Raw genomic sequence first — 18,903 nt, forward strand, 5'->3', positions numbered from 1 at the left:
AATAAACAATTTTCTAGATGTTTATTGCCCCAAAGAAATGTGTAATAGTTATAAACATATAATATGATCTACGTCCTTCTATTTTATCATCTTAGGTACATGTGGAAGCATCCTACAACTATCATTACTTCATGGAGTGGTTAAATTATGTTAAATCATGTTAAATCATGCCTCCTATCAATGATTATACAATGAGAAAATTACTAATAGATAATATGTGAAGAAAATTCAGAAGAGATCATATGACTGTATAACCTATTCATTCAATCATTATACAATAAAAAAAATTAAAAAATAATATATGACTTTCCTTAGGTTGCTTGGTCTCATAGAGTCTCGGAGAACAATGTTATTAACAAGAGACATCAGATTTCCACAATCCGTGAGTTATTGATCTTGCATGTTTCTGGATTAGATTGTGTGTGAGTATTTTACATCAGCGTTTCAGATCACACTAGGTAGGATGCAAAATACTCGCACACAATCTAATCCGAAAACATGCAAGATCAATAATATTATTAAAATCATTATTGAAATCAAAAGCTTATAATTTTTAAAATCAAGGGAATCCAAACGCAAAAAAGTTGTTGACCAGGGAAAATTATAAACAATTTTGTTAAAAAATATATTGGTCTCAATCGGGGGAAGCTCACGGGATTATTCTATGGGCCAGAAGATGCCATTGACTTAGAAATAGTCTTACCAGAACAACTGGATATAATCTCATCCATTACAATACAATTCAATTGCCCTAAAATTTCTTCTCCCTGCTTCAGATTGAAATCATTCATTTGTAACAGAGGAACTCAAGATTTTATATAGAAAATGGTGCCCCGGAAGCCATTGGCAGCCTCAATCATTGTGCTGCTAACTATGTTTAGACTGTTTGCAGGAGCATACTCAGAAAAGTGCAGTCAAGTGTCTTCTGTTCTGAGCTCCTGTTTTATTGCCCTGCAATCAGGAGATAATTTCATGAGAGCTGAAAGCGTTTGCTGTAAGAGTTTTATTAGTCTGGAACAGATAATTGGTGAGTCTGCAGTTAGTAAATATGAGATCTGTGGGTGTTTGAAGGGCATTGATGGTAAGAAACAGAGCTTATTCAATGAAAACCTGTTGGAGGTTCGCGCTCTCTGTGGCCCAAATGTTCCATTCCCTGTAACTTCCTTTTCTGATTGCACCATGTAAGTGAAGTTTTATCAATTTTGTGGTATTCAATCGAGTTTTAATGGATTAAAGATTGTATTTTGAATGTTTCTGATTTGGTGGATTGAATGAATCCCTTGTGCAGGCCATTAAGGGGAACGCTATAGCAGAGAGATTGCAGAGAAACTCTGTTTGAAATCGTACATTGGTTACGTAAAAATATGTCAAGAATTCAAAGAGTTCTGATTTCGCTGTTTAGTTTCTGGATTTCATTGTGTATGTTTTTTTGTTTACATTAACATTTGGGATCATCAAGATGAAAGGTCCAAAGATTGTAAAAAAACTTCTATTTGAAGTGGTACAATGGTTGTGTAAAGATATACAATAAATTCAAGCAGTTTTGATTAGTTTTTAGATTCTACTGTGTAGACTTTTTGTTTGCATCAATATTTCAGATTATGCTCAATGATCCATCATCAAGATGAAAGAACTATAAGATAAAAAATTGTATTTGTCTGTATCAATGGTGATATCATTTTTAATTTCTTATGCTGCACTACAGCTCATCAAAACTCATGTAATATAAGTCTTCTGAGATCAGCTTTTTCCGTTATTGTAAATCATCATGTAAAAGTCCAGAGATGAAATTTATAGATGGCAATGTTCTTTTCCTTTGTTTAGGGGAGGAAAGTCATGGGAGTGTTGATTAAAAAATTGTTCCAGTTTAATCTGAGCTGGAGTTTACTGAATTATAGGCAGACTTATATTACTATTTTTTGTTGTTATAATCAAGGTTGGATTGAGACTATTTGAGGACTACTTTCCATACGGGGAAATTCATATTTTATAAGGAAAAACACATTTAATTGTAATAACATTTGTTTATAAGAAATAAATATTTATTGGTTGATAAATTATTATATTGTTTATTGGAGATTCATATTGGAATCTTCATAGTACATTTAGTGTTGATTCTTGGATTTATATTGTGGCTTCTAAGTTGAATAAGTGTTTTGTTAGTTGATGATGTTGATTGTTGAGGAGCTCCTAGTTGTGACCTCCCTTAGGCTTGGGCCAGGATAAAAGTCTCGATCTTCATGAAGCAAAAAAAATGATTATAGTGTTTATTGATTTAGTTAATATTTAAGACATTTTTGTGGTCAGTGGTTTTTATTTCAAGTAAATATTTATTGGTTGATTAATGATTATGTAATTTGTCTTTCTTGATGTAAGAGTATTTGGATTTGTCATCGCACATGTCGTGTCGCGATTAAAACACTTCATTGGTGAAGCGGCCACCAAGGTTCAAACCCCTGTTGGGCCATTGTGCTCACAAGCCTTGTGTCTTTGTTGGGCCGTTGTGCTCATAGGTTTGAACAAGTGAAGTGTGGGGATGAGGTCCCCCGATTGTGGCCTCACCGGTTCATAGCTAAGGGTCAAAAGCGTTTCACGTGGAGCCAGAGGGCATGTCATGCCAGTGTCACCAGTCACATTAAAAAGTTTACCAGACATTTATTTAAAAAAAAAAAAAAGAGTATTTGGATTTACAAATAGTTGTATATAAATAAAATATAAATAAAACAATTTTGACTAGAATGTTGATTTTCGTGTAGGGGTTTTTGAATAAATGATGTATCTAAATGAATTATGAAGGATAAAAGAATGCATCAATTGGCTTTAGTAACAATAAAACTCTAACCGGTCTTTCGACGCAACTTGTTTTACTTCTGTAGCAACTTGTTACTCTTTGACAACACTTATTTTTGGCAACAACATGAATTTATTTTAGCAACACTATATCTTTGGCAACAATTGAGATGACTTTTGCAGCAATACATTTGAGATTGTTGGCAAATATGATTATTAGTGACTTGGATCTCAAAATACAATTGAGATGACTTTTACAACAATACATATGCGATTGTTGGCATATATGATTATTAATGACTTGGATTTCAAAAGACATCTAGCATTAATTTTTTTTAGACTAATTTCTTTTAAGTCTCCAACTATCAAAATGGGTTGCACAATTTCTTGTCAATTATTATTTGTAGATATTTGTAGATAACTTCCTTAAGATTCATTTAGACTACACCAACTTATATAACAATAAGGCTTTCCTTATGAAGTTGTGTTTGAGAGGTTTAGATGATTTATTGTAAATGTGAAGAAGCTATGTAATCTCAAAGAGCAATAAGGAGAAGATCCACAATACATAGAGGGAGACCAAAGGCTTCTAGAGTTGCATACATAGTTAAAAAGTTAACAAGCATTATAAATAGACTCGATGCAATGGAAACAACATAGAGATATCAATTATGTATTAGTTTCTCAGGTGGAACACATGTTAATTGTGATGAAGGAAAATTGAACCTTTTAATTTGTGTATTACATTAATAAAGTTGGAAAATAAAATGCTAATTTGTGAAAAAAATTAAAATAAAAAAATGAAAAATTGAATCCAAAAGTGTAAATAGTAGATTAATGAAGAACTTGGAGCTAAACACTAGAGCTCACTGGTTAGGATGCCTATGCAATGTATGGATGTCCATATAACATGTCATTTTTTGTACAAAGTCTATAAATCAACTCACTTTAATCTTTAGTACTTGTGGCTAGCTACATATAGGACAAAGAATACCATTATCACTTCCAATCATGACAAGAAATTTAATAAAAACTAATTTAAACTATTGTTTGATAGAGAGATTTAGTATCAATTTGTATTAGTTTCCAAGGTAAAATGCATGTCGAGCATGAGAGAAAAAAAAATGATTCCTTTAATTGTTTTATTATACCAATAGAGCTTAGAAAGAAAATGCTAATTTAGTAGAAACTAAAATATAAAATTTGACAAATTGAAGTCAAAGGAGTTAATGACAAAATGAAAAATTTGTAGGTAGATGTTGGAGCTCATTTGCTAGGATGTCTATGCAATGCATAGAGATGCGTGTGATGTGTTTTTGTCCATACAATTTCTATGAATTCACTCACAAGAAAACTCAATGTCTCCAAAACTCATGTTTAGCCACACATGGGACAAGGAAGAATCCAACAACACTTACAAATATGACAAGAACTAATAACAAATAATTTAATTTGTTGATTTAAATAAAATTGAAATGACAACCCAAAGGAGAAGAAGGAATGCAAACCATCAATTTTTTAGAAGCTCCAAATGATAACCTACAAGTTAAAAAGGGGAGAATTTTTGGTACCGCTAAGGATCTTTCCATTAAGACAATGGTGATAGGTAGTGGTATGTTGTGATCACTAAATTGGGCCATAATGATTGCCCTAGCACTTAACATTACAAAGAAGCAAACTAAGGAGTTTAATTCAAGCAAAGAGCAAGTTAAAGAGGCATTTTTTAGATCAAGGTTTAGCTCTAGTTTTGACTCTTGCAATTTGGGTCCTTGTACCAAGTATAGAAAAGCCCAATGTTGTGAATAGCAGTGAGTAATTGAAAGAAAATGTTATAGTCAAGAGGGTATCAAAGACTCTTGCTCTTGGGGCTGCCTCTTTAGCTATTGACATTGCACTTTATAGTTAAGCAACTATAAAAAAAATGATCATAATGAGTTGTAGCAAAATTATATGGAGATGTTGATAAAAATGAGAGCATATGAAGAGAAGGAATTGACATCTTCTAGCACGCCCCTATCCCAATAGTCACAAATCCTTTAGGCTCAAATGAAACATGATATAGATATTTTTTGGTCACAAAGATCAAGGAGTTCAAGGATAAAGTGAAAGAAATAAAGGAAGATAAAATGCAAATAATGAAAAAAATGGTCTCAGACTTGGTTAACCATAAGTTAGCGAGAATAAATGGTGAAGTAGATGAAGCATATAAAGCATGTGCTAGTCTCAATCATGCCTTGTCAAAGCATGATCAAGATTCAAGCAATCTACGGGATACAAAATTAGATGGTTGCCAAGGACTTTAACAATCAATCAAATGGTTAACTAGATAAGTTTGATCCTGAGAAGCCAATCGAGTTGCAAGGTGTAGTTGAGATTATGGTGGCATTGCAGGAAGTTCTTGCATAAATGTTGAAGATTGACAAGTAGTTAAGGGAAGAGGAAAATTTAATTGATCAAACAGAGAGTAAAGTGATGCCTGACATCAAAGATGAAAAGGGTCAAGTTAAAACCCTAGAACAATGGAAAGGAAAATTTAGTATTCTTGGCCTAAAAGTGTTTTTTTTCCCCTATATTCATGGTAACTTAAATATGGGGATGTTGTTGAAATTCAATTTTGGATGAGATGCTATGCAACAGTTTTGGTAAAGAAGCAAGGGAGATTCTAGATGCCAAATATGTCAATCATAATGAGAGGATTGCTCAAAATTAAACATCTTAGAAAATGACCTAGATTTTGACAGTTTTGAAGCGATGCAACATTTTTGGATGAAGCGTCAAGATTGGAACTCAACACCAACAATAATTTGATTAGTGATATATCTTAAATGTTAGGTTAAATATTGTAATGCGCACAAGTTCCTAAATATGTTTTGTAGCTAAAAAAGTCAAAATATTGTAAAAAGTTGTTATTAGGTTCTAGGTTGACATATTTTGTACTTTTTTTTATAAAAGGGAACTTATAATGTTGTATTTATCATCTTGAATATCCTGAATATCTGAATTGTAATAGACAAAAAGTCAAATTGGATCTAGTTGAAAGTTTTTTATTTTGAAGATATTCAATAAAGAGAAGTGTTGTTTAGTGTTGAAAAATCACTTTTACATGTGAGTTTTATGGATATTGCATGACAATTTTCTATTCATATTGAAGCTAACTATATGAAAAATACTTTATGTGTGTGTTATTTGCAATTGTCTCCTTGAATGCGTCTATTTTTCCTGTTAAATAAAGAGATCAGGGATTTATAAGCTTGTATGTATACATTTTCTTAATGGTGTATCTTCTTTACTACTTCTATTATTGTAATAGATATTGAACACACTTTAAATAAGGTATGAGGAAATATGTAGTGTTGAGGAATCCTTAAGTAGATTTCTAGATAATGCCCTTTTTCAGACATATTGTTATAATGCAATAATATTATAATTATTAGTCCTATGACTATGAAATTTTGTTGTCAAAACAAGGTAGATGTGTGTAAATTTGACTCTATTGCCCTGGACAGGCATCAATCTGAGAATTTTTTCTAGTTCAAAACCTAGATTCTCAAAATGCTAAAATAAAAAAATAGCTTGTTACTTTTTATTGATGTATTCAAATTGTTCCATGTTCTCAAGGTGATGAATAAGATAGGCTATTAAAAATCTATAATATGAAGTAAATTCATTCAGACCTTAATACAGGTGTGATAACATTCTGCTTTAGCCAATATCTTTGTATATAAGGATCAATATTTTAAGACATTGAAACAAGGGTTACTTTGATAGGTTTAGCAAAGCCTAAAGTGTAGAAGAGAACATGTCATTTTCTTTTGTTCATTGGCCACTGATATGAGATTCTTGAGAATTAAAGATAACAACTTGGGTGGGTGGGCCCCTCCTCCCCTATAATTCCAACCCCATAGCGACTGGAGATTGGTAAATGACCTGAAGATTGGATGAATGAAGATTGGAGCGGTAAAATGAGATTGAAGTTTCGGTTGACTACTCAAGTCCAATTCACTAACTTCACTTCATGTCCTATTCTTCACTCTACTCCACTCCACTTATTTAACTGGGTTCGAAGCTGAGCACTTTATAGAGATAATCAGGTAATCAATTGAAAACACCAACATAATGTATCTTCGATGAAGCTCCCCTTTTAAATGATCTAGTGAAATAGTTGGAGATAAAATTTATTTAGGAAAGTAAACTCATGTAGTGTGGTTTCTCTATGTTAAATAAATCGAGATGAAGTATTTTGGGAGCCAATTTTTTTTATAGAATAGCGAATTCCCTTAGTTTGTTGACATGATCATGACCTCATTTTATGACATTCAAAAGCAAACTTCTATTTTAGTTATTTTTCTTAACTATTGGTGCTTATAATGCATTAGTATTGGTCTTTCATTTAATGAATCATGGTTATACACTATATTATCTAAAGAATTTTTTGTTAGGTATTATATTAAAAAAAAAAAATTAGGAATATTGGATTTATATGTCATCATGTTTAGTGAATTACTTTATTGATGCTTTGTTATCTTTCCTAAACTTTAGGTTCAAGCATAAAGGTTGTTAAATTTGATATGTACTCTAGTGAATGGTTCAATCAATGGATGTTCATTTAGAAAAGGATAAAAGAAGATTTTTAGTTACAGTATATCTAACCTCATGAATTTATTTGAGACATCATTATTATAAAATGTTAAAACCTTGGGACAAGACTTATCCATTTGGAACTTTGGTGACCTTTCAGATGCTTGTATTTACCAATAGTGAAATAGTTTAAATAATTAAAATTATGTGTTCATTGTGCTTGTACTTAAACATTGACATGTTATTCTCATTATCCTTCAGTATTTAGGAAACTAGATAAAACAAAGGCCTTATGGGAGCCTCTTCCAATTCATCTAAGTTGGTTGAATTTTTGTGCAAAAATCAGGTGGTTATACATTTTGGTTTTCCATCTTGTTTAGTCAATTCTAACTAGCTAGAAGGAATGGTTGATCTTATGGGGGCCATGAATGATAAGTTTGTATTACCTCTCAAGCTAACCATAGTTAAAGTTGAGATCTAAACGCTTGTATAGGAATGATTTCAAAGATTGTTCATATGAGACAACATATTTTGATAGTGATGAGGAGATATCATTTATGATACTATATTGATTATTTATGCTCAACAATGCAAGGTTGACGCTATTGATTTACATGAAACTATTATGATATTATTATTTATTAAGCAAAGAAAATTCTAATACATGTCTGTGACTTATTATTTCAAACCTTGTCCAAGGGGATATGTTTGTGAAAGTATGAAGTGTAAGAGTTATAGTGATTACCTATACTTGTGCTTTCTTCATACCCTCTATGAATTGTAAGAGTTGTAGTATAGGGTTCCCGGTTCAATCTTTGAATATGGCATATTTGGGAGTCCTACAAATTTTGTGGTTGGTAAAAAATTACTTCCATGACGCTCTCTCAAAATACTTTCAATTATTAGTTTTCTATACATATTTATTGCAATATTAGATTTGAGGTACAATATGAGTGGAACAATCAATATTTTATTACTGTATTTTATTTGGTTATGAAGGATTGTCATTATGATTTGATATATTACTTCTTATGAGATTTTAGATGTATTACTTCTTGGTTTCAAATATACTTGAAAGGAAAATCTAATTTCCAAATTTTAGATTTATAATGGAAGATATTATAATTGTGATTTGGTGGTCTTACAATCTTGAGTTTTGTATTATTGGAGTATGTTATTATTGTTGTTCTTTGTATCTGAGATCTAAGCATATGTTGTAAAATAAGTTGTATTTATAATCAAAAGTTGAAGTATAGTTCTATACAATTTCATATATGAAAAATCTTATATTTATAAATTTTTCGAATTAAATTTTACAAGTTTTATGCTAAGAAAATTATGATTAAAAAAATGTGAGAAGAATTAAAAAGTAAAGTACCCGCTTTAAACGTTTTATTATTTTTATTTTATTTATTTTATAAAGGTGAACGATTTGTGCAACTCTACACGAAACACCATATTATAATGTGTTGGTTAATCTAAAGTTGACATTTCGAATTTTATCTTCAAGTTGGGAATATAAATCTACACTTGTAAGAATTCAATGTTCAATCGGAACACATTCTATCATTTATTTGAAATGTATATAAACTTAAAAAAATTGTAGTATCATAATTAAAGATAAAAAAATATAAAAAAAAATTAATCTCAAGGTTTAAGTAATTTTTTAATTTGATTCACATAACACCAAAGCAAATGTTATTTTCTTCCTCGTGACATGAAAATGAATGAGGAGTTTACGACAAAAATTGAAAATAATGGACAAGGACTTTAGAAGGAAAAATTAATTTTATTTTCTTAGTTCTCTTTTTTAATGTTTATTCACGTGAAATGAAATGTACTTTTTATTTTACATTCGTTACCCTTTAAATAAATGACAATTTTTATTTATGAGAAGAAAATGATTGACACAACTAAGATAAAGACTTAATTTGTATTTATTTGATTATTTTGGCAGCACTCTTTCAAAGCTATTTAATGATAAATAATTTTATTTTTTGTTTGAATAAAAATGATTGATAAGAATTCAATAAACCCATATTTATTTATTCATTGGATTTTACTGATGAAAGTACTCTTTAAACTTTGGTTAAAAGACTATCTCTTTCAATGTATTTAAAATGAAAATGGTATAAAAATCTATGTAGACTATATATTTATGGGGAAGAAAATATTATGGGTAATTTAAATATAAAATATATGTTAAATTTACTTTAAAGTATTATCATAACTTGTAAATATAAGTAATGATAAATTTTTAAAAATAAAATTTTGATGTGAATTTGAATTATTTAATATTAAAATTTATTAATTATAATAATGATGAATATATATTATAATATTATATTTTTATGATGTAAATCAAGTCAGTTAAGGTGATTTTTTTTTCTTAAAGTAAAAAGATTTTTAATGAAAATGATCATAGTAATTACATAAAAGTAACAAAAAAATTATCAGTTATAGTTAAAGTACAATAGTAGTCATTTAATGCAATAGTTGTCTTATTTCTTGTGTAAAGCTTTAGTATCCATGGTAGCAATGTCATCACTGTCCACCTCTTTCACTACCTTAATGTTCCTACCTCTAATTATCACACCAGGATCCATCTATGGTTGAATGGTGTGGAGTTTCAATTTATCTTCAAGCACCTTGGTACTCTTAGAAAAGTTCCCACTAGTAGCATTACTAAAACACATCATCTTCCTTAGGTTCATTTTAATTTTACCCATCTCTTTCTTCACACTTTTAATTATTGCATCATTCTTATCTCTAGTTTTAAGGTCCTATTTTCCTCAATCACATTCCAATCTTCCAAAAGTGATGTTTTTAGCTCGATCTTGTAAATGTGAGAAAAAATTACTTAAGGATTTATGGGGTAGGTTGATCTTCTTATAAATTTGGTTAATTTGTTAGTTAGCAAGTTGATGATCGAGTCGGTCACTTCTAAAGATGGCAAGGCACACAACATATTTAAAGGCTCATTCAAGGCACTAGGAAAAAATACCTCTACCCTTAGCATATCCTCTTCCATATTTAAATTATCATCCTCAATGAACTTTTCATTACCCTTAGTACTCTTCTTATTGTAGTCACTTTTCAGATATAAATTCTTTGGTTTAGGAACTCAACTCTTTCTCTTTATTTTGGTTTTCGTACTTCAATAATGGGCATTCACATTACAACTAGAATCAACTAAATTAGCAAGAGTAGAGTTAATAGAAGCAAGGGAATCTATGGAAGCCAAATCTATGAAGAGAAAAGGTTCAAATAGAAAGAGGGCAAGTTGGATAGGTTCTTTTGGTGAAGGGGGATAAAGGAAGATGAGGGGGAGAATACTTCCAAGTGAATAGGAGAGTAGAAATAATATATGGAAATTCTAACATTAATAGCTAGTCTGGTCTCATAATAATGGTATGCTTAATCAACAACAAGATGAAGGACTAGAAGAGCCACCCTAATGCCCCTTTTGAATTCAGCAATTGAATACTTTAACAACGATATTAAAAAATAAATGGAAAATCACCAAGATAAAAGAAGTGGCTTAGCAAAGAGAAATGATAGGCTTAGATAGCCTATAAGTGACCCTCCAACATCAAATACCATATAATTTAAAGAGAAATATAACCCTAAGGGTGGAGGAAAGAGTTCCTTCCAACCTATGTTGGAGTCTTTTGGAATGAAAAGAACAATAAGATCTTTAGGAATATGGAGAAAATAGTGGAGGAGGTGTTCTTAAGCTTTACAAAACTGTTGATGGACAACCTATCAGTTTCTAGATGGGCATGCCCTTCTTGCCCCCCCTGCCCCCACGCTACTTGATGATAAGGTGATCAAGAATTGAGATCTCCCTAATTACTATACCATATTTGATAACTCAAAGAGGATGAAAAGCCTCAACACAAGATGACATCCCCCACTATCCAGATGGCACAAACTCAACTTTGATGGGGTAGCAAGGGGAAACCAGGGATTGGTTGTTGCTAGAGGAGTTATAAGATCCAACATTGGTGCTTTTGTGGTGTTTTTATAAGTAGCCTTGATGGGGGCACTAATAATCAAACAGAGGGTATGGCCCTAATCTGGGGGTTGAAGATTGCTCTCCTAATTGGGATTATGATCCTTGAAATTGAAGGGGATTCCAAGTTAATTTTTTATGTCATCAAAGGCCTTAATATAGCGGGTTGGAATGTTGAAGGTATAGTTATGAATATCCACAAACTCCTCTTTGGGTTGGATTGTTTTTAGATTAGGCACACGTACATGGAAGGAAACATATTGATGGATGTCATCGTCGCTCTAGATTTAGGAATTTGGAATCTCAGATGCTGGAGGAAGAGGGATTTCCTACCTATAAATGTTCAAAGATTCCTTTCGGAGGAGAGAAAATTCAACCAATACACAGGATGATGAATACCCAATGGTTTTGGGTTATCTAGAGCCTTCTCTGTTGGCTTGATGATGATTTTTCTAATAGATGACTTTATGTGTTGTCATTGATGACACATATATACACACACATATATTCACATTTTCATAGTCATCTTAGTTAAGACAAACCGATACTACTCCTAAGTCTTTTTATTGCAAACTGGTATTATTTGTATAGAGAAGTCCAACTGGTTTGAAGGTGTTTAACTGGTATATGTAGACAACCAGTATATGCAGGAAAGACAATTAGTTTTGGTCATTTTCACTGACACCACTTTGGAGATACTACGGAGATCAACAAGGAAGCAAATAGAGGACAATCGGTCTATGAGTTGGAAGAGGTTAACTCTTAACCGGTATCGGTGTTCCAACCGGTTTCACTGATTGTGTGATGATTTATCATCGGTCGTGATGAGTTATTTCTAACCGACAGATTTGGTGGTAATCTATGATGTGTTATGTAAGATTGTCTAGATTCACTGCACCTAGGGAATTGTGATGAGGTTCGTGATCCGACATGAAATCTAATGTCTACGTAATGACATTATGATGAACTATTTTTATGATGCAAGATACAAGTGATAAGTTGATGTGATTTATCAAAGGAGTTGCAGAGTATGTCGGTAATGCAGTTTTGAGTGAGAAAAAGAGGCTCTATACAAGCAAGATGTGCTATTTTTAGATCACACCACCTGTTGTTTTCTAATCACTACAACTATTAAATCCCCTAATCGGGTAAGCTCTAATAAGCTTCATTGTACAAATCCTCTAGCCAGGTGATCCATTAGTTTAGGTTTGAAATCCTCTTCTGAGGTTACTCCTAACAGGGTACTACCTTTAATCAGGTATAGCTCCTAACAGGGCTTTGGGATCTTTAACAGGATTCGCTCCTAGCAGAGCAGTTTGTAGACTTTAACTGGCCAGTTACCTGTTTCTGTAGATAGTTAACTTGTGAGTCCCATCTCACCATGGTTTTTCTTAGAACTGGGTTTTCCACATATAAACACTTGTGTTATGGTGAATGTTTGACTTATTATGGATGCTTTTATATCACTTTGGATTGCATGCATAGTATTAAGTAAACTAGTTAATTTTTTTTACCAGTCTGTGTTTAATGTGGTATTGTTTTTGCTATCACTGATTCACCCCTCCCTCTCAATGCTTTATAAGTCTATCAATTGGCATCAGAGCCTAACTTTCTTAAGGCTTAATCGCTTGGAAGGAAACCCTGAAGCCATTATGGGGGATATGAGTTATTTATAGATGGCTAGAGTGCTTGATACAACCAAGGAAGAGCTTGAAACCTTGAGGGTCATATTTAAAGCTTCACAAGTTAAAAGGAGAGAACTGACTGAGCAACTATTGGAGATCTTTCATAATAGTTTTTCAGATGAGGCTAATATTGATGCATTGGTTGAAGAAGTGGAAAAACTTATTGGTGAAAATCTAAATCTGAGGAGAGAACTAGAAGCCTTAACAATCTGTATGAGTCAAGAACTTGAAGCAAGGAGGGTAGCTGAAGACCTAATCAAAGAGAGAGATCATGAGATTGCTAAGATCAAGCAGGAGAATATAACTTTGCATGAACATCGACATGAGGAGAAGGAAGAGAAAGAAGCTTTACAGTTAGATCTTGAAATGGCAATGTCTCTAAGAGAGACTCTAACAAAGAACAATGAAGATCTTACCAAAGAGCTTACTGAGGCTAATGGAAAACTTGAAAAGTTCAATAAGAGTTCTTCTATCCTGGATGAGCAGATCCAATATCAGATAATGAAAGGTGACACATCTAGACTAGGTTTCATTACATCTGAGAAAGGAGAATCTTCTGGTACCAAGAGCAACATGAACAAAGGTAAAACTGCTCCTAAGGCTAAGAAGCCTACCGGTAAGAAACTTTCAAACCTGTTTGCTTTATTTGTCACAAACCTAGACATACTGCTAATGTGTGTAGAAGCAGACCTAATGAGAACACAGGCTATAATGCTAATGCTAGATATGTGTCTAGAAGATTCAAAGGTCATTGTTACACATGCAACATGTATGGACATAGATCAGTTGAATGCAGATATGGAGCAAACAATCGAGTACCTCACGTGAATCCAAGAGATATCGGTGACTCGAGAAACATGAACTAGCAGAAACCATGTGCCAATCGGTTCAGTCCATATGAAATGAAAAAGGTAACAAATGTGATTTGCACCATTTGAAATAACTATGGAAATGTGGCTATGAAATGCAGAAGGAGAACTAGAAGAGGTAATGCAGGACCTTGGGGAGCATCTAGGATGGCCTTCTATCATTGTCACAAACCGGGACACATGGCAAAGTTTTGTAGAACCAGAAAGAACAAACCGGTTAACCACTCTGAAGATCAGAAAGGTAAGAAGAAGGTCGATGTTGAGGAAACCAGAGTGAAGATGAACAAAATTTGGAAGAAGAAGAGTGAGGACAAGCTTGCAGAAGAATCAAACCTTTCACCTAGTGTGGAGAATCCTGCACCGGTGAACTGAGGTTTTCAACAAGCCTAAGGGGAGCATAGCAGTAAATCTACTTCCAGACCCCTTGAAGAGTGTATGGTAAGCGAGTTTTGCATTTCAAGTTATTTTATGAGAATTCTTGATATCATTGCCTATCAGTTTTCTAAAGGATTACCAACTGGTTATATACCTATCGATATAGGTGAGTTTGTCAAGTGGTATATTAGGTTTTGTTACCCTATTGTTTATGCAATTAATGTAGTAGGTAAGTTTATAAAAGAAAGCTTTACTAAGTTACTTTTACCCTAATTGCATTTGAAGAAGAGTTTTTGATCACCTGCGGAGCGAAAAAGAGAATTGTTAGCTGATTGTAAATGGATTTGTGTCGCGAATCAAAAGTTGAATTGGATTCAAAGATAAGAGAAGGCAAAACTGGTGTGCATTCAAGCGATCAACCAGAAACCCTGCCAATGTGAAGGTAATAAGGTATTCTTTTGTTAATCTCTCTTAAATCAAGATTATCCAGAATGGCATCGTCGTCTACACAAGCAAAGAGACTTATGATTACTGCTGAAGCTATGGAGTCTATGGAATCTGATAAAATAGAATCATATAATGCATTGTCTCAAGTTCCTAATGGTGTTGTGATCAAAGGTGATTTATCCAGTTATATAGACTGTAAAATTGAGGATATAGGATCACTGTCAATCTATTCACAACTCAAATCTTTGTGTGATAAAAGTGGGAAAATCAAACCCGAATACATTAGGGTTTATGAAAAGGGTTTTCATAATGCGGCATATTTTCTTGAATATTTTGAGGAGGAGCATGTTAGGATTATCCTTAGTCATGTGCATGGAGAGAATATGTATCTTGACATCTCGTACACAATCACAAAGGAAGCAATTCATGTAGTGATTGGTTTCTGGAAAACCAATGAAGTACCAAAGTTGAGGACAATTTCAAAAGATATTGTGATTGCACTGACTCAGACCACCGCTAATCGTCATACGATTTCGGTCAACAATATTGCAGATCAAGCAGTCAGATTTGCAACTATGGTCATTGGTTATAGGATAAATTCCATTCTAGCAGGATGAACAGTGTGACATCTGTTGTTGTGCATGCAGCCTACAGGATGATTGTAGAGAATGCAGATTATGACTTGTGTGAGGCAATGAGAAGCCAATTGATATTGAACCTAAAATAAATCAAGAATGACAATAGTCAAAAGTTCAAGTATGGTCAACTATTGATTGGTCTATTCTTCTATTTTCAGAATTTCCTACCAGGAATTGGTGACATTCAGTGGTTGAAGGACATACCAGTTACAACTCAAATAAAAAATAGTATTAAGTTTGTGAAGAACACATTTCATGTTGCCACGAACAAATATTTTAATGAATTTCAAAAGAAGATGAGCATGAGGTTAAGGCTACCTAATGAAGTGGTGAAAGACTTTGAAAAAGACATTTGTTTCACAGTAACCACTAACTTTTGTCTTATGAAGGCCGTTGAACCTAGGGAAGAAGAGATGGAAGAAATGAGTTATGAAGTCAATTATGACTTATTAATCGATTATGCCAACAACCTTTTGGCATCTCCCAAGGATAAGAAGAAGAAAAGACTGGGAACTTACCAGGAAAGGATTGCACTTGCTCAACCCAGTAGTGCCAAAGAGAAAAAGAAGAAAGTTGAGCAAGAACCTTTCGTGACCACCGGTACAAGGGTGACAAGAAGTATTCAAGTAAAAAAGGAACCGAAACCCAAAGTATATGCAAAGAAGCAGACTGCAACAAAGAAGAGAGGTAGACAACTCATTCTTCAAGCAAAATCTGAGGATACTGACACTCAATAGGAACCAAAGAAGCTGAAATTGACTGGTAAGAAAGCCAAACCAGTAGGAGACATTTCAAAGAAAAGTACTCCTATTAATGTTACATCATACAAGCCTATAACTGATTTTGAGAGGACATTAAAAACATTAGGGAGGAAATGGTTTGATAATGTGAACGAGTATTTTGATTGATTTGATGATGGTCAGAAACAACAAATTTTTCAAGAGGTAATCAACCATCTCTGTCAATTCAATCAGTTACCTAAAGATATTGAAAAGGATATTTCTGATTCTTTGTATTCTATTCTTGCAAATTAGTTGAAAATGGCTGTAGAATAGGATCAAGAAATTAGTGATAGAGTTTTCATTCAATATTTTCCTGAGTTACCTAGAGATAAATTATTAGCATTGCTTGATAATTTCAAAGGACAGTTTCATTCTAAGACAAGAAGATTGAGGTTACTGAGTGGAAAGGCTCAACTTGTTGAAGATGATACTCATCTTACAGCCCAAAATATTCAAAGGATGAATACACTTTTGGAAGGCTATGCAAATAAACCTGATCAAACAGAGACTAGAGCTCGACCGGAGTTAGATGATGAAGAGATTATTACACCAAATGTTGTCTATCCTATTAAGAATAAGGATGACACTACTTCTCCACCGGTTATTTTCTTTGTAGATGACACTGAAGAAATCCAGGACACTATTAATACAACTGGTAATATCATTGAACCGGTTAAGGAGCCTGTACATCAACCGATGATTACTGATACACAGGAAGCAACTGAAGCATCGGTCAATGAACCTAGTGTAGATATTCAACCGCCACCAGAAAAAGAACACCAAGTGGAAAATCAATTGTCATCAGTTACTACAGCTCAAAGATTAGAAAATCGCCCAAAACTCGCCAAACTCAGTGAGTCTGAGTTCGAGACATGCTCATTGAGTCTCTAGAGCTCGGACTCGGGCTCGGCCGAGTTTGGTGAGCAAACTCGCCAGACTTGCCGAGTTGGCAAGTTTGTTAAAAACTCACCAAACTTGGCGAGTCCCGAGCCTCAAACTCAGTTGACGTTTGGCTTAAAGAAAGACAAAAAAAATAAAAATTAATAGATTTTTCAAGTCCATTTTTTTTGTTTAGTTATCTCTAACCTCTAAAAGTGAACTTCATTTCATTCACTTGAAATATAGGAGGAGTAAAGTGAGTTGGGAAGAAAAACAAGGGTGCATAGAAGAAAAACCAGCAAGGAGGAAGCTCAGGTTTTTTTCAATTTATCACATTGGGGCTTCATTGTGTTTGGATTTGGTGCATGGTGAGTTGGATAGGAAGAGTTTGCAACTCATTTGAAGCTTGTTGTAAGAGGTAAGATTGTTTTTTTGAATTTTTTTGTTTCTTGTATGCAAAAATTCCATTTTCTATTCATTTATTTTGAAAGTTTTACATTTTCTTCCAAAATATTTTGTATGTTTGTAACTTTGTATGTAGCATGTAGTATGTAGTTGCACTATGCAGGGTTGTATGTAGGGTTTGTAAATTTTATTTTTTTTAAATTGTAGGGTTTGTCAAACCCTACTTTAAAAATAAATAAATTTACAAACCCTACCTTAGTTTTTTTGAATATATGTATTAATTTCATTTTGTATTTGTAATGTTTTATTGCAGATAACTTCACTTTATTATTTGCCTCAACTTCAAGTTTCACAAAACTATTCTATAATGTCTACTTTAGCTTCTAGACCCCTCATTAGAAAGGACCTTGCTTGGAAATATCATGAGGATTTTCCAGGGCAAGGAAAGGGGCAAACAAAATGTACATTTTGCAAAACAATATTCCATGGAGGTATATATAGACTAAAATACCATATTTCTGGTGTGCATGGACATGATGTTGAACCATGTCTAAAAGCACTCCCTAAGGCCATACGTGATTTTTATGTAATGGTTGAGGAAATTGAAAGGAAAAAGAAACAAAAGGAGGATCGAGCAACCATTGGGAGAGAGGCAACTTTAGGAAGAGGGACACGGTTAGGTTGTGTTGGAGGCCCTTCTTCCTTACCTTCATATCGTCCCACTCAGTTTGCTACTACCGGTGCTTCCACTTCTACTTCTGTAAGTGGCAGTGCCACCACCACTTCTCATGCTCCTATCTCTAGTAGTTGTAGTGGGAGTGTTAGCATTGGACCTAGGATTCGTAAATCTAGGTTGGATACCTTCTTTGTGCCTCGCACTACTCCTAGGTCCCAATAGTCGCTTGAGGGCATCGATTGGAACAAGGAGGTCCATCATGCCACTAAAATGGCAGTTGGCAGGTTTTGGACCTATAGCAGTATTCCATTCTTTGCAGCCAGGTGAATGTTTTATAACTTTTATGTTTGATTGTTTTAATTTGTATACTTTGATTGTCTTCATTTTATTTTTTCTCGTACATACTACATAGTACATTACTACATAGAACATACTTAGCTTATCTCATTGAATTTATTTGTGACAAGTCTCCTTATTGGCAAGAAATGGTTGATGCCCTTACCATATGCGGGGCGAGGTTCAAAGCCCCTACTGAGAGTGATTTGAGGGGACCCATTTTGTCTCAATTGGTGAATGATGTGAAGAAAGAACTAGATGAAAAATGCCAGATATGGAGCAATAAAGGTTGCACCATCATGACTGATGGTTGGATGAATAGGAGAAATATAACTCTCCTTAATTTTCTTGTTTCTTCTGGAGGTGATTGATTAATTTTAGTTTCATTTAGTCTTTTATTTTTTATTTTTTATTTAATGGTTTATTGA

General features: G+C 33.3%; 1 protein-coding gene across 1 annotated transcript; it reads left to right on the plus strand.

Annotated features, from left to right (window-relative positions):
* The first annotated feature begins 746 nt into the window (after nucleotides 1-746).
* Nucleotides 747-1,400, plus strand: LOC131061724 (non-specific lipid-transfer protein 1). The gene is made up of 2 exons (XM_057995537.2): nucleotides 747-1,181; nucleotides 1,289-1,400. The coding sequence occupies exons 1-2, from the start codon at nucleotides 826-828 to the stop codon at nucleotides 1,308-1,310; spliced, it is 378 nt and encodes a 125-aa protein (XP_057851520.2). The 5' UTR covers nucleotides 747-825; the 3' UTR covers nucleotides 1,311-1,400.
* The last annotated feature ends 17,503 nt before the right edge of the window (nucleotides 1,401-18,903 follow it).

This window comes from Cryptomeria japonica, chromosome 2 (assembly GCF_030272615.1).
Source record: "Cryptomeria japonica chromosome 2, Sugi_1.0, whole genome shotgun sequence".
Lineage (NCBI taxonomy): Eukaryota > Viridiplantae > Streptophyta > Pinopsida > Cupressales > Cupressaceae > Cryptomeria > Cryptomeria japonica.

Coding starts and splice junctions, on each gene's coding strand:
- LOC131061724 (XM_057995537.2), top strand. CDS start 826: ATGGTGCCCCGGAAGCCATTGGCAGCCTCAATCATTGTGCTGCTAACT. Junction 1,182..1,288: donor TCCTTTTCTGATTGCACCAT/GTAAGTGAAGTT, acceptor TCCCTTGTGCAG/GCCATTAAGGGGAACGCTAT.